The following is a 25,800-nucleotide window of genomic DNA, read 5'->3' as shown; positions in this document are numbered from 1 at the left end:
GAAAGGTTGCTGAGGAACAGGTATGTATGGTAGCCTCAGCCTCCAGTGTGTGATTGTTAGTGTGTATGGGTGAATGTGACATGTAGTGCAGAAATACAGTCCATTTAGCTCTTATGGCCAAAATGAGTAGTACAACAACAAACACAAAAAAATGATCCTGGCAACAACAACAAAAAAGGATCTTGGAAAGATTATCCTGGCAAACTTTCTCTTTAATCTGTTTGTAAATCATAAAGACAGAAGAAACAGGTTAGCTCAAAGTTAGAAAATTGATTGATATTTTTTTTCTCACTTGCTTCTTGGGGCATCTGTAAAACTTTGACTTTAAAGGAATACTTCACCCATAAAATGACCTTTTGTATCAATAAGTCACTCCATATTACCTTGAATTTTTTTTTTTTTTTTTTTTTGCATTCCTACACGGAAAATGGTGAACATATTGATGTATTGATTGATTGGGGACCATGTTTAACAGTAAAACTATAAACATGTTCGCCATTTTCTGTGGATGCATTCCAGAAAAACAAAGTTCCCTTTACAAATTCAAGGTAACATGACATTAGTAATTGATACATAAATGGTTATTTTATGAGTGGAGTATTCCTTTAATATGCACATTTTTACTTTGCTCTCAGAATTTAGATTTCTGCAGACATTTTGTGCCTTTGCTGTGAGCATTATGTGATGTTTAAAGTGTTGGTATAAATTGTAATGTAGGTGGTAAGCCTGTTACCTTTACCCCAAAATGTTAATTGTTATAAGCTGAACATGAGCAAATTTGTTCAATAAAAGAGTCTACAACCACCTGCTGTAGCTCACAAAACATCAGCATTAGTTCTCTCACAATGTTGACATGCTGATGATTAGCAGGTGTAATGTGAACTACATTAACCTTTGTAGTTTGCTAATTTCAGGTGAGCCTTATGAAAGTGTCACTAGAAATTTGGTCAGTGTATAAGTACTGTACAAAGTAAAAGTTTGACAAAATGATGTAAGAGGATTTCGGACTCATTGTTTTTGAGGCCAGAAAAAATGTAGTTACATGCAGCTCTCATGGGTATCACCATCCTCTATTATGCAATGCAGTGATTCATTTCACCTGCGCTTTTGTCCTCCTCAGCACTGAAGTTACGGCTTTCAACAATATATGCTCAGTTTTACATTGTGGAAAAGAACACTGAAGTGGGTTAATGTGTTACATTATTGGGGGAAATAGGGCATGTTTGTGTGTGCGTTGGCTTCTTTGACAAAATGAGGGAAAGATAGAGATAGGCCCGGATGTGAAGGAGTAATTGCACATACGACGACGTTTTTAACCCTCTCATAGTTCACTGTTTTAGGCTGCTAAACAACAGTCCTTTGCTTTTCTTCTTTGTTATGGCTAACACATAACTGAAACATCACTGTTCATAACATGCAAATATTCATTTAAACAATAAAAGTTTAGTGAGTCAGAACCACCGAGAAACTTAAGGGCCTCCTATTTCTTGCACTGATTAAAAAGGGAGGTGGAGGAGGGAGGTTTTCCTGTTTCAAGGCGATAGAGCCAGACAAAATGACCTTCTCACATTTTTCTTTTTTAGTATTTCCACTCCCTCTTTCACCTTATTTAGAGGCTGTTTCAGTGGGCCCATTGTTTCACATTTTAACTGAGGTCTGAGGTTTCAGGCCTCGCCTGAGGGGGACTAGTCTGATTGATCAAAAGTTATCTGGGGACAAAAGAAAGACATGTGAGTGTCAAGGTAATTTCTGCTGGAGTGCAGATGTTGCACTGGTTGACCCTGTGCTGTGGAAACATTAGCACAAGCCAGCAGGGGTGGAGATTAAGCTGGGTTGAATTTCACTGACAGGACTATGGATGTAACCTTCTGAAAGCACAGAGAAAATTTCAGTCAGGTGCATGAGAGCGAAGGAAATATGTGAAAAAGCTCTGGCAAAAAGTAACAGAGGCTCACACATGAATTGAGCCATAATGTGCACTGCGCTGATCTGTCAGCTCGATACAACTGACCAGGCTGCAACACAAGAATCATCTCCATTTTGAATGAAGATCAGGTTTTTGGGAGTCCCTGTAAGGGGGCATCTCAACCTTTTTCTGCTCTCTGTAAGTCAGTGCTTTCACAAACACAATGCCAATGACAGGAGCTGTGACACCAAGTGAACATTGTGAGATTAACAGGAAAAGAATAACACTCTCTCCTCAGGCAAACATCAGATTTTACACAGCGATGTTGCAGAGTGCAGCTTAACGAGACAACCTGTCTTCTGATACAGCTTAATTGAATGTTCTTTCACTTGACGCGGAACAGTAGCAGTCATCCGAGGAGAAAATGATGGCTTTATTTCTCTAAATTTATACCAGAATTACACCATGTCTTCTTCTGTGTTTGTTTTGTGTTTGTGTCCTGGTTTAAGTCACTTGTAACCTGCCTTTAATAGCACCAAATGAAGCAGTGGGCCAAACCGACTGTAAACACAACAGTCTGTTGTTAAAAAGTACTTTGATTCTCTGTTTGACTAAAAAGAACAAAGTCCAATCCTTTATGGATTTTCATTGCTCATGTGGTGAAAATGGGATAACGTCGAGACTGGTCTCATTACGATAATTAAATGAAATCATGACATTGTCCAGATGACGTGTTTTTCAATGGTTGCCAAGGAAACAGCCATTTCGGTGCAAATACATGATGTCCAGAATACAGGGATGACTAGATAACAGTGGCTGGTGTGCTGGATCAAACCAAGTGCTTCTGACAAGGTTGCCTGGTCCAACATCAGATTTATTTGGGAAATTGGATAATTGCACCAGAACTACTGTTAACACAACTGCAGAAACACACAAACATCCTCAACTGTCAAAATATGGATCACATCTGCTTTGATTTGTACAAATATACTTGCTTGAATTCTTTTGTTGAAGATGTCTCTGTTGTCATCTCTGTCCTTCATCCGCCTGCTGTGCATGAGCTCACCACTATCTCCTGCCTGACTCATCTTGGTTGGTTCCAGCGACAGACGATCTGACTGATGGCTCCCCACTCTGCATGTAAAGTACAGAGAATTATCCATCTCTGTGAAATCTAGAGGACGAGCAGTGATGACTCGCTGAAAATACTCTGCATGCTAAAGTGCTGCTGATTCCACTGAGCTCATCAGTGCATCTCTCACAACAAGTGTTATATGGCCGACACAGCGTTCAGTACATACAGTTCAACACATGCTAGGAGGACATGATTCGACAGAATGTAGCTCAGAAGACGAAGAAATGTGTTTGATGGTCAATGCAATACATGTTGCTACAAAAGTAGTACATGACAGCCTGTGCAACAACTGTTAGCTACATTACCATGACATTTTGTAGAGACTGTCATGGTGCCCAGGCCTAGACTTAAAAGATAACAGACATAGCTACTGTGACATCACCCATTGGTTTTTGGACCCCTGTTTTGAAACTTCAGCATTTCAGCCATCTCCATCTCAGTTTTTGGAGCCAGAAGTGACAGTATTTAGGTAAAAGGCTGGTGCTGTGGAGGAGCGAGGGGTGGATCTGACTGAGAATCTGAGGCCACTAAGAGCAGACAGCCTGTCACTCGAATTAATTATGTATAACTTTAAGCCTTAATAAAATGTAAGCGGGTGAGTTATTTAAAAATTCACCCCCTCGCAGTTTTCATGAATATTGAAATTAGCTATAGAGATCAAAACCATCTTTTGTACCAGGCCGTTAACATGTTCATTCAGGTAAAAAAAAAAGTAAGGAATATTAACATGGAGGTCTATGAGGATTGTCCGGTTTCTGGGGCCAGCCTCAAGTGGCCATTCAAAGAACTGCAGTTTTTGGCACCTCAGTGTTTGCTTAATTTTTCAGCCCTGGAGGTTGCAGCTTGTGCCTAATAATAAACCTGTGATTGTGGTGTTTCCCTGACTTTTCCCCTAGCACCACCATGAGGCTGACATTTACAGTCTTGAACGAAATGGCTCGACAACTATTAGATGGATCTAAGTTTTGGAAGTTTTTGGTCAGATTTACGGTAAATAAAGCTAACACCACATTCTCATCTTCTTCTTCTAACCGCTTCATCCTCTTGAGGGTCGCGGGGGGGCTGGAGCCTATCCCAGCTGACATCGGGCGAGAGGCAGGGTACACCCTGGACAGGTCGCCAGACTATCACAGGGCTGACACATAGAGACAAACAACCATTCACGCTCACATTCACACCTACGGACAATTTAGAGTTATCAATTAACCTAGTCCCCAATCTGCATGTCTTTGGACTGTGGGAGGAAGCCGGAGTGCCCGGAGAGAACCCACGCTGACACAGGGAGAACATGCAAACTCCGCACAGAAGGGCTCCCATGCCCGGGATCGAACTGGCAACCCTCTTGCTGTGAGGCAAGAGTGCTAACCACCACACACCGTGCAGCCCCACCACATTCTCCTCAGTTGTAATTCCTGTTTACTGCTGCCTAAAAAACGTTAGCATGCTAACACATTAAACAAAGATGGTAAACATTGTAAGCATTATACCTGCCAACCAGCTGCAGCCTAGCATTGTCACTGTGAACATGTTAACGTGCTTATAATAGCATTTAGTTCAAAGCACTGCTGTTTTTAAAGGAATACTTCACCCACAAAATGACCCATTGTAAATCAATTATTCATGCAGTTTTACATCTAATCCATGAAGAAAACAAATTGATTTACTGATTGATTGGGGTCCACAACAACAACCGCAAAACTATATGAAAATATGTGTTTACAAACTCTCACACAACTCATGCAGTATAATCCAAGTTTCATTCAGCCATATGCACAGTGCTTCTCAAACACATGTATTTTTGTGTTATTTTTATATGGCTTTGAAGAGAGCATAGATGAGTAACACTTTCTGTTCAGTTTTAAACAGTAATGTTTTCATGAAAGTGCATGTGTCTGAGCATTCGACTGGATAAATGAGACTAGCATTATACAGCATGAGTTGATGAACTGATGTTTTGATATAGCTTTGCTGTTGTTAAACATTTTCCATTTTCCATGGAGGCATGCCAGAAAAAACAACATTTTCCTCACAAATTCAACCACCACATCTTAAATAGTATACCTTTAACTTTCTGGATGAGGGTGCATATTTTCAGACTTCTCTGACCTGGAAGGCATTCATAGTGTTGTTCTCATATTTAAAAAAGAAAAAGTGACAGAAGAAGTTGTGTGAAGGATGAAAAAGAAAGCCTGAGTGAGAGGTTAAAATCCTGGTTACTTTTTTCACCTCCACACATCACTGTGTGAAAGTTACAGAAATTGTTAGGGCCAGTGTGATAGTCATTATGATTTTGAGTATTGAGCTTGTCTTGAAACAGGGTTGTCGTCTATTTAAGTCTGTATTTTTCTTAAATTAAACGCCTCTGTATGTATGAAGAAAACATGATTAATGTAAAGAAAATCATTCAGACAACAAATGGAAAGTCTATTCTGTTTCTTTATGTGCAAAATACAAATAAAAGTGAACTTAGTGGTGTTCCCAAAAGAGCGAGACTAAAAGTAGAATCCCACATCTGGGAGTCTTCTCCATGGCAACTTGCCTTTACCAGGCCTCAATTAGCTGAGTGGCAGGACACATGGGAACCCCTTACCCATCTCGAGAGAGGGCTCCTGAGACCAGAGCAGAGGGAAATGAGTACAGCAGACTGGTTCTGTACAGTAGAGCCCCTTATTGTTGGTCTGAAGAGTAACAAATATCCACAGTGCCTTTTCCCTGAGAGGACATGTGGAGACAAATATTATGAAGGGTGGAATTAGGTGTAGCTCCTTTAGTCTTGCTCCTGCTCCCTGGGCTCTTCAGCTATAAAAGTGTGTGTAATGTTGATAATGATGAATACTTAACACAGTCTGTGTTGTGTGGGAGTTCAGTATTTCATCCCATGATTTTAACCATCAGTTTAACAAAGTGTTGATATTCAACATAGCAGCTGTTAGACATGACAATAATAATAGTGTTATTATTAGCGCTAATAGCATATTAAGGCTTCCCAGGGTACATTTTTTGGTTAATTTGTGCACTCAAGATGAGTGTAACGTTACAGAGTACCAGCACAAAAGACCAGCCTGTGTACATGGGGTGAAGTTAGGTTAATATTTGATATTTACAATTTTTTCGCAGCTATTACCTTCTGACCTCATTTGAAGAGGATCTGGACAACTTGCCAGGAGCCAACAACTCCCATACAAGGTTCTGAACAATTTGTATGATATCCTACAAATTAATGCCCCACAAATGGTGTTATGTACTAAAAGTAAAGTTGTGCACTTAACATAAAGTTAAAGTGGTTAGGTTAGGGCATGTTAAGTTATTGTGGTTAGGTTTTGGGAAAAATAAACATGGTGACTGCATGCCTTAAAATTATTCAAAGTTTACAAGGTTACGAACACTGGTCTCCTGGGGAAAGTCCCGTGATTTGTGACCCATCCATGACCCCAGCCTACCCTCTTTTCTTCTTTACTCTTGTCAGTAGTCACTTGATCACAGTCTTTCCAAATATGTAGGTTATGCTCAAATTACTGGCTCATACGTACAAATTTTGGAGCATCACTTTTCGTAGGATAACAAACTGACAGTGCATGATAACAGCCCGCAGGAGCACATTAAAGTATGGAACATCATACCATTTCCTGTTGCCAGTAGGTAGCCCAATGACCGTAACTCAGTATTGGCACAGAGATGTCCTTAGGCCCTTATCAAACATGAATTTTGGGGTAGATTTGACCATCTGCAGTTGAGGTATAAACCACTTCCTATTTTGTGGTGAAATAAGGAAATGTGACATCTTGCCACAGCCATGCTGTTTCCATTTTAGCATTGCCAAGGTTTTTAGATTCTACTTCCTGAATGTGAAGTCAGTTTCTCTAGGAAGAGTTCTTTAAAGTACAGCACCTGGACTTGGCAACATTTGTCCTAAGATTAAATTAAAAATGGCTGACTTCCTGTGGGGTTCAGGGTATGTTCAGTCTCTGAATCCACAAAGCTTTTCTTTATGTCTTGGGATTTTACATGTGCATGCTAATTTTTGTACATCTAGGTGAAACATACTGCAAGGACTGCATTGTTGAAATTTTGTAGTCAGTGCTATCAAGCCATTTTGTCACACTCGAGCACAAAACCCACATTATTTCATTTCCCTCCAGTTCTGCAAAGCTTCATGAGTTTCAGTGTACCTTTAGCCCTCAAAGTAATAACTGTCATTTACCTTCTACGAATCTGTAGTTTTATTTCAGTGATGGATTTCATATGCACAATTTTCCGATTGCGTCAAGATGTGTCTTTAATAGCTGGTATCCTGATGTTACCATTCACTGTCCTCAGCTGAACTGATGCCAGTATAAAATTGTGACTCAGATGCAAAACAAGTTGATCTTAACCACTTCTGCTCATTGTGTCCCAGACTGACTGGAAGAAGAGGTTGTCCCTGGGTCATAGAATTTGTGCCGCATGATGTCCTCTGTGCTTTGGGATACATTGGGTAGTTCATCGGCATTTGGACCTGAACTTTCTCAAGCATACTGTTCTTGTTTCAGTCACCTGAAGAGGGTTTATTTGCAAAATATGAGGCTGACTTTTCCGTTTCTTGTACATTCAATCTGTCTTTCATCACCCTCCTTTCTCTCACTCCTTTATGGATGTGTCGTGCAGTAGTGGCAATAAGAAGGCACCTGCACTGAATAATATGATGTCTGTGGCCTGAGTGAGTCATCAAGGCTCTAAGGAGCTGCAGGGAAACTATAGTGGGCTGAATGACGGTCGCCTTCTCCCCCCCCATAAAGCTTGGGATGAGGCAGCTCCAATCCTCCATCTGAACAACAGTCACAGGATGAGTAGTATTAAATTCTGAGATACAACTCTTTTGTATGTTTCTAGTCCTTTGACTTTCAAGAGTGATTACCTGGTCATAATACATAATACAGCTCTTGACAAGGCGACAGCTTTAATCAAGCTTCAAAGGGAACAGCATCATGTGGTGGAAACACACTCGCACAAAAGAGCACACTGATCTGTTTCTTCTTGTTTTTAAAAAGAGAGACGTGTGTGTCAGCCAGGGGGCTTTGCTCTTAAGTTTTACATATTGGCAGTGTGCTAACATGCTAAACTAAGATGGGGACTACTAAACATCCATGTTAGCATTGTCATGGTTAACTTGTTAGCATGCTGATGCTGAGGCCTCACAAAGCCGCTAGCATAGCAGCTATAGACTCTTTGTCTTGTTGGATCGAAATCAGATGTCCTAATCACAAGTCATGAGATCAGAGAAGACCTAAGTGTTGCTCAGATCTAACCTGATCGAAGATTGAACCATTTCATTGGTCATTTCAGGGTTTCCACGTGTCCTGGATAACAGGACCAATTTACCAGTCATAGAAAACACATGGAAAATAGGAGGAAAAGTCAAATATCCTGGAAAATTATTTTAGCATTCTCCTATTTTCCCTAAGCTGAGAATTATCTACTCAGCTTTCAATTACTGTATATCCCCCCAAAAATATAAAATTGCCATCTAAAAGAGCTGAGTTATGTTCAGAATCATACGCTCAAATGGTAGTTTATGGATGAGAGTATTTTGAATAGGCTCTCAGTTATGTTGTGGAAACACTCTGAACACAACCCTAACTCACGGCACATGGGAGCATGTGACTGAAACTTCAAATAATGTAGGTCAAGCACATTCATTCATTCATTCATTCATTCATTTTCTGTGACCACTTATCCTGTTGGAGGTTGCGGTGGGGCTGGAGCCTATCCCAGCTAACACTGGGTGAGAGGCAGGGTACACCCTGGACAGGTCACCAGATTATCACAGGGCTGACGCATTTAAGCCCCTTTTACACTGCCAGATTTCCCGCGAATGTTGAGCCATTTTGCCGGCAAGCTGCAAGCGTTTAGACACACAGAGCCGGATTGGTGAGTTGATCCGAGGTGCCCAATTTTCCCCCTTGTAGGGTAGTCATATTGGCGGAACCCTTTTGGTTTAAACAGAACGAGGTAGCCTTCTGCCATGCCAGCCACTGGCGGTGGATAAACTTTGAACAGCTGATAGCAGGAATTAGCGAGCAGCTAGTAGTAAGAGGGAAACACAAACCTGACAGACACTGTAAAGATGAGCAACTGGGGAGACAAGGGCCTCTAGTTTTCTGGCGCGGCACAGGGTGGCGAACCCCGCACAGAGCTAGTTTTGAGCAGCGCAACCTGAGGCACGCTCAGTTTGGTAGTTTGGTGCGGTGAGATGGGTGTGGCGGCGCAGCAGGGGGAGGTGTCGACAGATCCAGCTTGGCGCAGTGACAGTTTCGTGCCAAAAGGCTTCGCCGAAGGTGCACTAAAAGCTCGCCAGCTGAAACCAGGTCTACTGTCAGCGCAGGCGGAGCGTAGCCGGTGTAGTGGAAGTTTGGCTGACCAGCGGTGTGCACACGTCACCAAAACCTCACAGGCAGGTTTCCAGGATGTCAGGCACATTAATAATGCAATAAATAGCCCCAAAACCACTATTCCATGCAACTATCTGCAATCAACACATAAATGTATCTCTATATCGACTGTCCTGTCACATCTGATGCCAGATCAAAGGGGATTGGCACCGTTTGGCACGTTTGGCACGCGTAATGGAAACCCAACCTGATTTCATTAACACAGCTGCAAACTAATGAGTTCACGCCCCTCTCAGCCAACCACAAACAGCCACAGCATCAGATAGGGAGTATATATTCAGCATCTGTCATCTTAGAAAAGTCAAAAGAAAAGAACTGAGACTGTGACGCTGCTGCTCTCTTCTGCCATGGCGAATTGAGTAAACTCTCATTATGCCTTCATGCGGCGCATTTAAGGGCGAGGAGAGGGGTTCATTTGATTGGTGTGATGTGTGTAAAACCCACTCCATGCCTTCTCTCCTCCCTCTTTCCAACTTGCGCAGGTAGGAGGGACGGAGGTGGGAAAGAGGAGTAGCTGCGCCAGCGCGCACGGTGTGCCAAACTTGCGCCTCCGCCTCGCCCGGTCTGCAAAACTTGAGGCCAAGGAATTGTACGCCCTCCTTGTCCTCGCAAATGAAGAGGCCATTAACTGGCAAATGATGGGAGCGATGAGGAACGGACTGACTTACGAGAGAATCGCCAAAGGACTGACCAGCCGCGGCTTCCTTCCTTTTTATACTGCCAATGCTGAAAAAAGACTGATTGGGCTTCCCTGCAAATTTGCACAATTCCTGTACTCACATTCACACCCACACAACAGTCACCTATTAACTTACTCTGCATCATGTCTTTGGACTGTGCAAGGAAGCTGGAGCACCCAGAGACAGCCTATGCTGGTACGAGAGAACACGCAAACTCCACACAGGGGGCTTCCCTGGGTTCAAACCCAGAACTCTCTTGCTGGGAGGAAACAATGCTAAACACTATACCACCATGCCGCCACACTACACCACCATGCCGTGAAACCCAGTGTCAAGTGTGAAGTTGTTTGGATGAGCACTTCTCAAGAAACCTGCAAGCGGCAAGTTCAAGTGATTGGCTCATTCCAAACAAGCACGTTTTAAATTAAGACTGATTAAAGAAAGTGCTGTACATTTACAGGTATTTGCATTATTCTATAATCAATTGATCATAATTTCTGAGCATGTAATAAGTTATAGCTACAGACTGCATATCTTTTAAAACTTTCTCAGAGAGGAACATATTAGTGTATGGTCCAATCCCAGTCTGTCATACCAGCTAGATCAAAATGTCCTGGATAAGTCCTGGAAATGAGTGGGAACATTGCATTTGAAACAGTAAAATCCCAAAAATGATATTGCAGATGCATTTTAAAGTTATTCGGATCCTGTCTGGCTTTTACGGGCATTAGATTCATCAGAGTGTAAAAGTCTGGTCACTGCATTACCTTGCCCCATCAGAACATGGTTTCAAAGACACAGTCTCTTCCTGGTCCCTTGATATAAATGCTTCAGTAGTCTGGTGTCTGACTTTTATTGGATCGCTCTGTCACTGTGCCCCTGTGGTCATGGGAAATCAGCTCCTGCTCCCAATTATCCAATCCCTTTCAGTGGCAGGCGCCATTCGTTGTTGTCTATTGTGTGTAGTGGCACAGAGATGGTTATTCCAGACCAGACTGATATTTTAATCAGAAATTGTCCAATTCTGCCAATTATGTTGTAAAGACGCAGACATCAAACGTCCCACTGCTTCTGAGATTTTGTTGTAAGCAAAGTGTGGTTGATATTCCCTGCTAGAGCATTCGCACAAAAAGCATATGGATTGAAAGCTGGAGGAAGGCAATAGACAGGTAGACAATAAATAACACCTTTAGGCCAACAACTCTAAATACTTAAAAGCACTGACTATGTGGAGACACAAAAAGCTCTGCAGAACGCTGAGGATGTTTTCCAAGACAGAGCATCTCTTGTTTGACTGCTGTCTCATTTCATGCGTGGAATGATCAGTCACACCTGTACAGCCACAGTAAAAGTGGTGGCTGTAAAGGTCCTGTGATCTCAATAAAAACACCAAACACCTGGGTCTGCTTAGCAACGAGTGTGTACATGCATGCGTGTGGGTGCTGGCACAGACACAGAGGAACACACACACACACACACACACACACACACACACACACACACACATTCAGAGGGAATAGAAAAGCTGGATCCAGCCTGTGTGATTGTGTGTCTTTGTGGGAAAGTTTGTGCCCACCTTCACTTTGAAGACAGTGAAAACAAATGTGCAAATCTCAGATGTGAACATAATCCACAGACTTTGCTGAATAAACCCCAGCCTTTGTCCTCAGACCCAAGTTAAAGAAAACATGAAAACAGAATTGTGTTATGCTTCACAGAGCAAAAGATAAAGTCTCATCACATTCCTTAAGGAGTAGCTTAACATTTTGGGAAAAAGGCTTACTCTCTTTCTTGGTCTGGCTTACATGAGAGGATTGGTCACTTTCTGTACAGTAAATATGAAGGTGGAGCAAGCACCTAGTTAGCTTAGCTTAGCATAAAGACAGGTGGGCGGAAATAATTTCAGAGTTTAAAAAAACTCCCTACGTTGCAGAACCAATAGTAAATCCGCAGGGCGGTCCTTCGGTGGCTCGCTGAACTCTTGTGCTCGTAAACATAGTCCGACTAGAAACACGTGTAGCGGTACAAAATGGCTCAAGTCGCTGTAAGTCCTTCATTTCCACAATCTTGGTGACTGAGCACACGTTTGATAAAACCGAGTTAAATCTTTCGGCATCCATTTTCAAGCTCTCTGTGTGTTTGTGTCCCTACAGACGAGAAAAGGGGGAGCGCACATTTCCGGGATCTCTGATTGTCTGGTGGCGAGACTAACTCTGCATATACCATAGAACTTCAATTAAAAGCCTAGTCCCAGTAAAACGCCCAGTCCCTTTTACTAGACCGTTGTGGCTACACATTTTGACAAATAAAGGCCTGTCTCAATTAGACACCTGGTTTGGCTGCCAAGCAGTTCATTTTTTTTTTATAGAAGATCTTCAGATGTATAAAACTGGGTTGTTGGCTATCTCAAATTATGTGTCCATTCCTTGATTTCCATACAAGGTTTTCATATTCCTGTCCCAAATACAGGCCTGCTGATTTCAGTGATTTAAGCAAATAATAGCTGGGGCTATCAGTTTAAGTTTTATGGTATACAGAAATATAGATTCAAAACTAAACTGTGGGAGGAAGGCATTATAAGTCAGCTACTTTCCAAAATGTCAAACTATTTTTTTTTTTTTTCGTTTGTTTTGTGGGCTTTACAGATCACTCAGAAAGAAACCCTGACAACCAACGGCAGCTTTACTGAGACTTGAAGAGGTCTTGGTTCAGTCGATTGCCAACATGCCTTGCAGGTAACACATAGCCTTGAAATTCCTCCACCTCTGACACACAGACGCCTTGAGTATTGCTTTATGCAACACTGTTAGGATTCTCTCTTTCTCACTGCCACGCTTTACTGATACAGGAGAAACTGCTTATAGTGATCACATCTGTCCAAGTCAAATGATCACTGTAAGTGGATGATTATTAAACCAATTTTTTTCAGTTTGCAGTTTGTCATAAGCTTCAAGGAGACTACATTTTTTTCATTGAGAGAAGATGAAGCATTTCTTCCATCATGATTTCAACACAGCAGCAGCCTCAGGTAGCCAGCTGGAAGCAGACGAAGTACTGTTTTAAAGTTCAAAATATATATATATTTTTTTAAATTTCAGTTTGTTGTCATGTATGACAAGACCCAAAATGAATACTGAAAAAAGACTACTTGATTCTTTATGCAAATTACAAATTATGTTCAAAAGCATTTGTAGAGGAATCATTCTGTTCGAAGCTTGCTGATCCATATCAGCAGCTGATCACTGTAACCATTATCACTATGAAGAGTTTCTGCTGTTATCGATCAGTCACCTTTTTTTTACTTGTCCAGTGAACATTCATAAAGACGTTTCAGTTTAGGTTTCACCTTTGAGGGCACAGTGCCTGGGGTCATGAAGGGTCAACAAGCAGTGTTAGCTAGTCTCATGACTCATAGTGAGCAACTCATGAAAACATGAAAAACTACTATAGAAATACTACAACACAAACTGCTGTCCAAGTCCGCATTAGTTTAGCTGAAGAGGCATATTATTTACATCCTAGACTCACCAAATAACCGCAGCTGGGAATGGAAATGTTTTGAACTACAGTTAAGGGCATTGGCTTAATATCTTACCTTGTTCCTCTCTACTAAACCCTAACTGAAATATGGTGTTAAATACACCGCTCGCAGACGGGTGTGTCCTGCGTCTTGAAATATTTGATAATGTGTATCAGCTTATTTGACAACATTTTTGTGGCTCATGTCGATCGTTGTGTGAGTCAGATATGCAAAATAAATTGAATGAGCCAGCAGGACACATTTATCTGTCGTTTGAAGTTTCAGAGTTCACAGTGATGTGATCTTTAATTTAGAGATCATGTTCTTCACATGTGCTTCTTGGAGACGTCAATTAACTGATCTCTATTACAGCCCAGCTGGCATCTAGTTTTCTCACAGTGTCTCTTTTAAACAGAGAGAACAAGCAAAAGTGCATCATCATTCCACAAAGTGTCTGAACTGCAGTCTGACTTAATGAAAGGACTCGCTAACTCTATTGCATCTATACATCAGCATGTAGGACATACTTCATAGGATTTAATCATTTGAACTGAATATTTACTTTCTGTGTGTTTTGGGGGCTTTGTAATGTTGGCCTTCTTGATGCATAACTTAAAAAAAAATATTACTGTTTCTGGAATTTCATATTCAAATTCTCACCCAAAGAAAAGAAAATCTAAATTTTCAGCCTGTGAAAGTTTGACACCAGGCAAAGCGTTAGTCTCACACAAAAGGCGTTAGTGTGTCTAACCCGATACCTTTCCCAGATTCATAAGCACTTCTAACTCTGCCAGATACACCTTCTCTGCCAGCTGAAATAACAATGTGTGTGTGTGTGTGTGTGTGTGTGTGTGTGTGTGTGTGTGTGTGTGTGTACACGCACACTGAATGTGCACATTACACGTCCCCTCTAAGCCTCAGCCTTTGAGTCATTTGCACCGTCTTTGTGAAAATTTGTGTTTTCACAGTGAAACATGCAGTGCTGCGTACTTTGTGCATCCTGAGTGTGTGTTTGTGTTTTTGGGTGTATCATTCAATTCAGAAAACATATGCCTTTAGTGTCTACATATATATATGTGTTTGTGTGTGTGAATACAGCCTACTCTATAGTCAAGTAGAAAAAGTTTACTTCTTCTTAATGACACGTAAATGGATGAAGGTAATCTGAGCTGAAATCTGTGGCGTTTTTAATTAATACACTAATCTTCCATGCATTTGGTGGAGAGTGATGGGAACAGCACATTCACTGTGGACTCTACACAGCCAACTAATGAGAAATGTTGATCAGGTTTGTCGGGTCACACCTATCTGGTTTACAATGCCAGTGCCTTCGAACTTCATGACTACATAAATTATTTATTTCCATGTCCATATTTACTCTGTGCTAAACAACTTCAAAGACATTGACTTCATTTTGTTGCATCTTTGCTTCAGTTAGAAAGTAAATCTATACCAAAGCTGCACATGTGTTACAGTAGTCTGTTAAAATTTGGACAACTATCATGAAGATTGCGTTAAATTTGGTGAGGTTTGATGCCTTAAAGGGGAACTGCACTGATTTCAAACATCAAAGTATGTACTTCTGCATGTGTGCAAAAGCTGTATGAAGACTTACGTGACACAGAGGTTGATAAATTTTCCCAAGTCGTGTCACTCGAGTCCATGTTGTTTGGGTCTGAAGACCACAAGTTTGGGAAGAAAATATTAAAAAAAAAAAAAATCAAGCTTACCAAACCTTTGTAGCTCCTCATCTCTGTTTGAGTCTTAAGGCTGCATAAGCATAGCACACCCGAATATCTGACTGAACTGTCAGAGGCCATGTTGCATTGTGGGTAATGTAGCCACAGGGGTTTGATAACAAAGAAGCATGCATGGAATAAAGAAAGACAATATCTCTAGATCTTCTGCTTTGATTTTTAGCCTTTTTTTAAACTGCAGTCTGACCATGTTTTAGGAGTGCAATGCTAAACCGGTGCAGTAATGAAATAGTGCCTGATACTCTGTACTTTCAGGGTTAATCAAAGCCCATTTACGTCACATCTGATAATTTCTGTCATTGGCGACTTGTATGGGCAGTATCAAGAAAGACACTAGGTGTGTTTCCATCAGCCTCTTCAATGAGTATTTTCAAGTTGCACATAAAAAAACCTGTGCAGTCACGCCAAAAATTTGAAGAAAAAAAAATTGAATTATTGCCAGATAAAAATACTGAAGCTTGAGGGAGGTGGGAAAGTTGATGTATCCGTTAAAGGAAAATTGACTGAGTGCAATTGAAACATCCATCTTTTCATACACTTATCTAGGGATGGGTTGTGGGAGCAGGAGGTCAAGCAAAGCACCCCAGACGTCCCTAACCCCAGCAACGCTTTCCAGCTCCTTTTGGGGGACCCCAAGGCGTTCCCAGGCCAGATGATGATAATCCCTCCAGCGTGTTCTGGGTCTGCCCCGGGGCCTCCTACCGGTGGGACGTGCCTGAAACACCTCCAATAGGAGGCGCCCAAGAGGCATCCTGATCAGATGCCCAAACCACCTCAACTGACCCCTTTCAAGGAGCAGCAGCTCTACACCGAGCTCCTTCCGGATGTCCAAGCCCCTTACCCTATCTCTAAGGCTGAGCCCAGCCACCCCATGGAGGAAACTCATTTCGGCCGCTTTTATCTGCAATCTCATTCTTTCTGTCACTACCCAGAGCTCATGACCATAGGTGACAGTTGGGACGTAGATGGACCAGTATATCGAAAGCTTCACCTTCTGGCTCAGCTCTACTGGAATGCACATGAAACAGACTAATGGAATAAATGATGATGTACAGTCATGACATACTGTTATTGCATTAGACACTGCAAGCTCTCTTCGTCATCTCTGGATTTTAACATGCTTATGTATGTACACAGGGCTGTTTGCAGAACTCATCCAAGGGCACATAGCTGTGATAATAGTTGTTCAAAACTCTTTTATTCCATTGTCCTGTGTGCTCTCCGTTATTATACATCCACTGTTTTTCTTCATTTGAGGTACTGGCACTCTATTGATGTCTCTGTTGACATCATCTCTTCGAACCTCATCCTCCGCAGTGGCAGAGTAGATGTAGCTATGGCTGGAGCCAGCTATGTGACCTGCCCACTATACCTACACATCAGTCCTCAAGCAGCCCCTTCTTCACCTTTTGGTGAAAGTGAAAGCCCTAGAGAAAATGTCAAGTTAGCATTTAGCTAGCTATAAAGTGTAAGCTCAAACAGGCAGTTAAGTTTAGAGTAAGGGTAAGGTTAAGGGTTACATCTTGTCACTTATAAGGTGAATCACATCTTCATGTAAATTGAATATAAAGTGGATTATTGCTTTGTTTGCCTCATTGAAGAAGGGTTCAAATAACGTTCACATTGGTGGGTTTGTCTTGTACTGGTGGTGAGCGCAGTTGGAAACATAATGTGGCTGCAGCTATACATGTCTATAGCAGCTATATACACAACAGTAGTGTATGAAAAAGCACATAAAATACACATTTTATTTTGCATATTTTCTGAATGCTTAGTTAAAATTTGCATTTGGATGGAAACCCAACTACTGCCACAGACAGCAAAGCTTGCTGCTAGCAACCCTCTCCACGTCTGCCCTGGAGGCACTGAGATGGGCTGAAAGTAAAACATAGACTGCAGCAGTTTTCACTGGGATTGTCTCATTTTACCACTAACAAAAACTTATGCCATATGAATAATTTAACAGATGCTATAATCACATCCTACACATATTGGCTTTGCAGGTGCACCAAACTGCAGCTAATTTCATTCCAGTTTTCTTCATTAAGTACACTGAAGTAAACAAACCTCAATTGGAGCTCCCTTGGAATAAACTTTAAGACTTAAACTCCATTATTCCTGTTGGATAGAGGTCAATGATATACTTTGAATATATTTTCAGTTCCAAACTACACCTGAAATTAATGAAGTGTCCTAAGGCTGAATTAAGTGTAGCCTTAATATACTGAGTAATAAATTAGGAGCTCTATATGCACACTAATTGCATTTTGCTCTGCATGTAATAAAACTAATAATGTACTATACGTTCTCTTGACAAAGGTGTTTCATCAGTCTAATGCAGACAAAATGTCTCAGTACATTTCTACGTTTTATTTTACATCTGTTCTCTTCCTCCCACTCATGACAGAGCCATATGTAGACATGTGTGTCTATATCATGTTTCATAGATCAGTATGTTCTCCTCATGAGGCTGTGATGTAATCTCTATATGTCAACCTGATGTTAGAGACCAATTACAGTTTTTCAACCCACACTGTGCAGCACTAAAGAAGAGGAAACATGAAGGACAAGAGTACACCATGAACAAGCTGCTTCCTACCAGTTGCAGGGGAGTCACTGACCTCAGGTGTGAAACGTCACTCCCAGGGGATCGCTGTGCATTAGCGGTTTCCCATGCAGCAGATGGCAAGCCACAGACAATGAGTGGATGAGACAGACGAGCCAGGTAAAGAAGAGGGAGGGGCTGACATGGGTTAATCTCGCACTGCCTACGTGCATGTGTGGGGGGAAGGACTGCTGTTTTCAGCACTAATATAAAGTATGCAGTCACTTCTGGAGCTGGATTTTCACACACACATGAGTATAAATTAATTAGTATCATTATTATTTCTACAGTTATAGCTACAGTAATAAAACAATGTTTATTGGATTGTAGAGAATTATGTGGTCAGAAGAAACAGTTTTTCCAAATCTCAGATTCAGCACCACCTGTTCTCTGTTGACCTCCAGCAACCCCTCCCCCTCCATCTACTTTCATTCAGGGAGTAGCTTAGCAATTTAACTAAATAGGCTTACATGCCAGACTCATCTGCTTTGCCAACCTCCACCATCACTTGTGCGCTTTTTCACAGTTATGCAAACACTTAAGTTGCTTAGATTCGCTGTCAAGCTGCTTGGTCATGTTGGCTGGGCTGTGAGACGCATAAATTTAACACATGGACTTTAGAAAACAGGTCTGCTCAGCAGTGGATTCAGTATCAGTATTAAGTGCTCTCTTTCTGTCGGTTTACTGTTGGGCCTTAAGCCAGCTAGAGAAATGAAAGTTGGACAGAGGGCCAAAAATGACGATAACTAAGCCCATTAACTCGTCAGGATAAGCATCTTTCCTGTTGAGGATTATTACAAACTGACCCACATTGTGATTCTCGCTTGGTTTTTCCTTTCTTTTTTTTTTTTTTAGCTCTTCACGTGGTTCACCAGACAATGTAGAACGAAATTTAAAAAATAAAAACAATATGTATTTACAGCAATTATACATCTATTTAAATATTTCCATTATCTAAAATTGATATAATTATTTAGCCAACTATTGAGCTTGGCTGCTTCCATAAACTCACAGCAGAGTCTATGCAATTAAATAGACGATTCATTCATTTCATTTATTGCTTTTTTATGATTAGTGTCTTGTGGTACAAGAATGTTTCCCATACACAAGCTTGAAATTGTGACATATGATGTAAACACTCTCTTTTCAGTTCAGGTTATCTGAAAATTGTTATACAAACATAATAACTTTTACTTTGTTTTCATACACACTGTGGTGTCTGCAAATAAGCTGAATTATATTTATATGAGTTGGATGGATGTCTTGTCATAGTACATATTTAGCTACACTGTCACTACCATAACTCCAGAATTTAATTTAACTATTTAATGGTAAATAAATGTACCGATTGTAGATCCAGTGCATTAAAACAGCATTGCCTGTATTTAAAGGTCAGCACATGAACTGAAACCTACATGTTTTATTATTTAATTTAACTTATTTGAAAAAGCAATCCCATCACACTGATAGAGGACAACATTTGCAAAGTGTTGCTCCTGTGCTATGACTTTAAGATAGAAACAGTCTCACTGAGGCTGCATTTGCAGGCTTGTAAAACTAGCCAGGCCTAGTCTTGTCTCAGTGAAAATCATTATCCAATTATGTGTAGGTATATCATTAAACACTTAAGTTGGTACATTTATTATGGTTGGCATTTTTAGCATACACTGCTATGTTGATCAGCTTGTTAGGTCGTTCCTAAAATAGTTAACTAGCCCGTTCAGATCAGGGCCTGCACAATGTAGTGACACATGTCTCACCATGTTTGTGTTTACACACATCATAATCAACTTATTGCATTTCCTGGTTTTGCACAAGGAGATTCAAACACATGGCCGACTCTGTCTACCATGACATGTAGATTCAGCGGTAAATGTTGATTTCACAGTGTAATAGCTATAGAATATGAAACCATCTTTACTCTCTAGAGAACCATGTTTACTTCCTGTCAACTGATGCAGATACACGTTAGCATTCGATTAAAAAAGAAAAAAAGGCAGTGTGATGCACCTCGCTTTTCCCAACCTGCAAAACGCTGTCTGGGTAATGAAGGCCCAAGACTCACTTTCACTATGCATTTCTGTCTGCCACCAGGTACTGTATGATCTCCTGAGAAAATTAAGGCTCCATTTACGGCACAAAGGGAGTGTGTCAACCATTGCGCAACCAAACCATGAAGAGGATAGCACTTTTGTTTTCCATGGTAGCTATCCATAGCTATCTCCATTTACCAAATAGTATCAGCATTCTTTGCAGCTACTATCCCCAGGAGTGGGAATGGTAGACAGTGGAATGACAGAAGTACACCTGACTGTGAAAACTCCACCCACCTTGCTGAGGCTCTGAGGAAAACGACAAGTGAAAGGTTGTCTGCTTTCCCCTTAACTTAGCTGTCTGCCATTTGACCCATTATTCATATCAAATTAAAAAAGGAATGGTGCAGCTTTAACATGAAAAAAGGTAGGTATAAATCCTATACAGCAGGGGTCTGCAACCTTGACTGTTAAAAGAGCTATTGTTGGCCAAAAACAGAAAAAAAATCTGTCTGGAGCTGCAAAACATATTTGAATAACAATAACAGCTTTTAAGTCTAAATTAGCTCATCAGCATTACCAGTAGGTCTAAATGAGCATTCATTAATATAATTTACTAAGGTACCTACTCTGCAGTGGGCTATTTATAATTATTTAGTACTTTAACTTTGCAGCGTTGGTGGTGAAAGCAAATGATTCTGTCCACATGCTATCAAATCCTAGCATGGAAATCCAGACTCAAATCTATAAAGATTTTGAGTCTGGCCCTCACTGATACACCCTTCCTTCCCAAGGGGCGACACTAACTGAGGCATTTCAAATGCCGCCGCACACAATTGGATAGCATGATGGCCAATCAGAGCAAAATACAAGGTGATGTATTCATTGCACTAAGCCCCATTTGTTTGCCGAACAGTGGGGCTAACTGATATATTATGCTTTTGCCGTATCCTGTCGGCAAAACGGCAAAAATGTCCTTCCTGGAAACTCTCAAGGAAAAAGATAGCTGTAGTTGGCTTGGCATTTCTTCCAAAGCTAAACTGAATGGAGGCGGTCCTTCAGCAGCTGCCATCTTGGCTGTTTACTTTTGGACTCCTACGGCGCAGCGCTGTCATCATCATGTTATGCCCGCCCAGAGCCCGCCTCTGTCAGATAGACTGATCTGATTGGTCCGATTGGCGATTCACCGGGCTCTGCTTGTCAGGGCCAGATCCCCGTGCAGTGCAAATTTGAGTTTGCTAGGGGTGGGGCATCTGGATTTCCAGGTTAATTAAATCCTCTATTCTTCTCCAAAACTTTTCCTTTTTGGATCTGAAATCTATAACTAGCCTCGCTAAGAAGACTCCAGGCCACCGCTACTGAAGTTCAGCAAAACTTCGAGAGAAAGGCACCAGGTTGTAGACATATGACGCACATTCTAGTTGATGAAATGTTGATGCAGAACAACCACTGCGCCACCCGGCTTGTTCTTGGTAAGGTGCTCAAAACATCAGCAACTGATGAAATGTTAAAACATTGTTTAATTTGATGTATAGTACACATTTTTGCACTTGTAGAATGCAACACTTTAAGCCTACAACAATGACAAAGGAAAATCTGAATGTTAAAAAATATCCGTTATTCCTTTCCATATAATTTTATGTCAAAGCCACAGGGAGCCACTGAGGAGGGTCTAAAGAGTCACATGTGGCTTTAGAGCTGCAGGTTGCCTACCCCTGCTTTACAGAAATCCTACAGGTGATTTGTCTTTTGACTTGATTTTGATTTTGTCTGGGACCAAATATGAAAATCTCATAAACAAATCATTTTAATATAGTAAGAATGAATTCTCCAGATATTTTATGTGCTATAATATTAAAAAGAGTACATACAGTGTAGACACAGAGCCTTGCAGCTCAGCTCTCCGCCCACACCGTGACGTTTCAGGGAGAGTGTTGAGCCGACAGAGGAAAGCAGCTTTAATTGCAGGGCAGAGAGAAAAGCCAGCGATGGCTTCGCTCAGGCAGGAGCACCACTACGGGCTCTCCTGTGGAAAAAATAACAAAAACAGCCCCAACAGGACCCTGTACCATGTCAAGCTCACGGACACGGCTATCAGAGCTCTGGAGGCTTACCAGAACCTCAAGGTACCTTTTCCTCGTGTGTTTGTGTGTGTGCGCGTGCGGATGGAGTCACTTTTTTTTAAAGTTGTAGGCTGGGCTGTTGTGTTTTCTAAATTGTTTCACTGTCCCGTGTTGTTAAATTACTTTTTTTCTGTCGTATTTTATTCTTAAAATAACGTGTCTTTGTAGTATAATTAAAAGAAAATAAATGAGTGGCACAAACCAGTGTCCAGTCACCTCTGAATCACTTGGCTCCATCGCAGAGTCGCACGCACAGGCAGGACTGAGCCCAGTGGTTGTCGGGAAAGACGAGCCCGTCAGCTGTTTGCTGGGAAACCTTCCCTGTGCTTCAAAGTGAAGCACACACAGCCCGCAGTCTGCCAACTTATCTAATTGACAAGTAGCCGAGGTTCCTAATTAGCTGCTGAGGAGACCATTAACAGCACGCAGGCATTATTGATTGTGTAACTTTAGTTTACATGTAAACACATTACAACATCAGTTTGTTTACTGGACTAGACTTTTCTGAATATGTTCAACTATGTAACAGTAGTCTCTCTCTCACTTCAGGGATCTTTACCAAGTGAACCCTCCATTTGTTTCAAGGGAAACCAAGGGGTAAGTTTTTAACTGTGTTTATAAGTGTTTTATCCTGTTATAAATAAAATCAAGCAGATAAAACTTCCAAGTGATGTCTGCATGCATAAACCAGCTTAGCTCAGCTGATTTTGTCAGTAAAGCAACATATCACTGTGACTTATAAGAGACAAGAATGTATGCAACATCACATCTTAAATTCTGCCACCTCAAAGGAGCTTTTGTTTGTCACACGACTCGCACGTCCCACCATACTGCAGCAGTGGGAGCACCCAGATGGGAGCTTATAGTTGGACGTTTCCAACAGATAGGAGGCATGCAGGTTACTGGGTCAGGCTGGTGACTGTGGAGAGGCTTTGTTAGGTCAGCAAGCGGCGCTGGGAAAAAGGACGGGAGGGAGGGAGAAGTTTGCACACACACTGTCAGAGTCAGCCTTTGGGAAAATATATGTTATTACTTCATATATGTGAATGTGTATTCAGTGTGTGTGATACACGTAGACACTCGTGAATCAGTAATACTCTTGTGTTCTTGAAACAGAACCATAATCTGCAGTATGCAGCCTGAACTATGTGTGTTTTGACTAAAGTTAGGAGCAGCTGTGTCCTTGGGGAATACTTCGCAGTTGATTCTAATTGCACAGGCTGCTTGGAAAGAGTTGCAGCCCCCTTCCTGTCATGACAAGATGAGCTGAGCAGTAGAGGGCTGAGTACGGAGGCTTGTGAGGTTAACAGACTGGATTAAACCTGTAAGACTGTGCTCGGTGTTGGAGCGTGTGTTGCTCCTTCTTAGTCGGCACTGAGGTAGATCTTAACAGTTAGTTTTAACTGAAAGGTTGTTGTAACAGAAATCTTTTTTCTTTCCTTGAGGGGTTGAAGTCAAATTAATTTTTACTTCCTGCCCATTGTTACTTTTATGTGGTGGGTGGGGCTTTCTAATGAATTCAGGTAGTTTCTGTCAAATCTCCAAAGTGGCTCTTGCACAGACTGACAGGATACCTCAGGGCTGTCTGCCCCAAGAGGCAGGTCTCTGCTCAGGGTCAAGTGTTGGAGGTTAGAGTCGGTCAGCTTTTTTCTGGCTCTGTAGATCCCAACTGCTAAGGCACGAGGCTTTGACAGGAATATGTGTGGCGTTAAATTAGAAGAAAAGCTGCAAATCTAATCCACAGCTTCACAGCTCACACACTAAACTGTGGGACTGAGTGTGTGCTAAGAAGTCGTCAGCCATAAAACTTGGCTGTATGACTGAATTCAGTCCATTTTTATCGGAGAAACTAACATACCTGTAAAACAAAGTGTTTTAAATGGACACACTTGCTTTGTCCTGCACCCCATGCAAAGTAAATGCCACCTGTTAGAATGAAAGAAAAGCCATTAAACTGATCACACTGATGATACGGTTGTATTTTCTCAACAAGGATTCATACTAGTCAAATATAGCACAGTGCCATATTAAATACTGTCTCAAAACATGTTTGGAGACCAAAGCGAGGCCTTGGCCTGTTATCTGAGGTTTTGCACCATAACAGTTCATCTTTGCACCGCTGCTGTCAGTGTCATAACTGAGGGATCGCAGGGAATTTCACACCGCTCCCTGTATGTGGCACCGAGAGCCAAAGTTATTAGCCAAATGAATGTTTAGAGGTAATTACAGGAGCTATAATGCTCCTGATTACAGCGTGAGGCATCATGACTTCAGTTTGCAGAAGCTTTCCCCGTCTGCCTGACTCAGACGCTCATGAATGTGTGTTTTTGTACGTGTGTAGCTTTGGCACACTTTTGCTGCAGTAATAGCGAGGCAGATGACATGAACTCTCTGCCCTGCTAATTTTCCTGTCCCATTCCCAGGTTGGAGACCCACTTTTTCTGTGTGTGTGTGTGTGTGTGTGTGTGTTACGAAAGAGAGAGCACACTTTGTATGTCGCAGTGGTGTGTGTGTGTGTGTGGATTGCATGCTGTTCATGTATGCACGCATCTTAATGTATTAAATACTTGCATATGTTTGCTATGATGCGGGTGTGGCTGTTTTTTTTAACATGTGTGTGTTTATGCTGTGCCCTGTGTGGCCTAAAGGCATGATTTATTCATTTCCCACCTCCCTTTTTCCTGTCCTGCCCCCTCTGCTCATTGTGCAGCAGTCTTTTGCTCGACCAGACCAGAGTGGATCCCCTGAGGACCCTCTGTGTGTGGTGTGTGTGTGTGTGTGTGTGTGTGTGTGTGTGTGTGTGTGTGTGTGTTGTTGTTTTTTGGTTTGCCTGTGTGTATGAAAGAGAGAGGGAATTTTTGGCACTTGCTTTTCCATGAGTATCTGTGTAGGATTTTTCATCTGTGTGTGTGTGTGTGTGTGTTTACGCTGCCTGTGCTGAGATCCCCAGAGTCCCCCTCTGATTGTGTGTTGTCTCCTCTGATTTGAATAACAATGAATAGGGGAATGCAGGCTGTGTGTTGTCACCCTCTTTGGATCACCCAAATTGAATAGAGTACAGTCAGTCCTGATGTGTTGTGGCCTGCCTTCAGGGTTTGTTTGTGCCCAACACGATAGAAACTTCACTGCTGTGGATCTAATGCAGTAGAGACTCAAATGGAGAACACTGCAAACATCCTTCATCATAAACATTAAGTTACTTACCTGTGACCAAAGTTTGCTGTCCAGACTTTTGACATCTTTAGGTTTTTAACACGGGAAACACTGATGTCTCTTTGATTGCAGCAGAGGCTGAATTATTCAAGACATAGGTATAAAAAACTGTCTAATTATATATAACTACAATGTAAATCAATGTAAAAATGCACTCTGAAGTCATACATAAATCATCTTGAAACTTTAAACTAAAAAAGTACTTAACCCATGGATGAAATGTAGGGCAATTAACAATTTAAGAATTTACTTTCACGTTGCAAACAAGCTTTCACTTTCTTCAGTGTATTGTACATGCCACTTGTTATAAGTGTGTGTTGTTTTCTCATAGATCACGTTAATCACTGTGTGCCTATGAAGGGAGAAATTGTTGAGGGATTATGGTGTTTTAAACACTGGT

At 41.5% G+C, this 25,800-nt stretch overlaps 1 protein-coding gene across 1 annotated transcript in view; it reads left to right on the top strand.

Moving 5' to 3' along the window:
• The first annotated feature begins 22,015 nt into the window (after positions 1-22,015).
• LOC125882539 (RNA polymerase II elongation factor ELL2-like) overlaps positions 22,016-25,800 on the top strand; it is a 31,461-nt gene continuing 27,676 nt past the window's right edge. The window contains exons 1-2 of the mRNA XM_049566291.1: positions 22,016-22,190; positions 22,737-22,784. Coding sequence (XP_049422248.1) covers positions 22,053-22,190; positions 22,737-22,784 — 186 coding nt within the window. The 5' untranslated portion in view covers positions 22,016-22,052. The remainder of the gene's footprint in view (positions 22,191-22,736; positions 22,785-25,800) is intronic.

Source organism: Epinephelus fuscoguttatus, linkage group LG2 (assembly GCF_011397635.1).
Source record: "Epinephelus fuscoguttatus linkage group LG2, E.fuscoguttatus.final_Chr_v1".
Classification (NCBI taxonomy): Eukaryota; Metazoa; Chordata; class Actinopteri; order Perciformes; family Serranidae; genus Epinephelus; species Epinephelus fuscoguttatus.
This window is presented reverse-complemented; position numbering and strand designations above follow the sequence as displayed.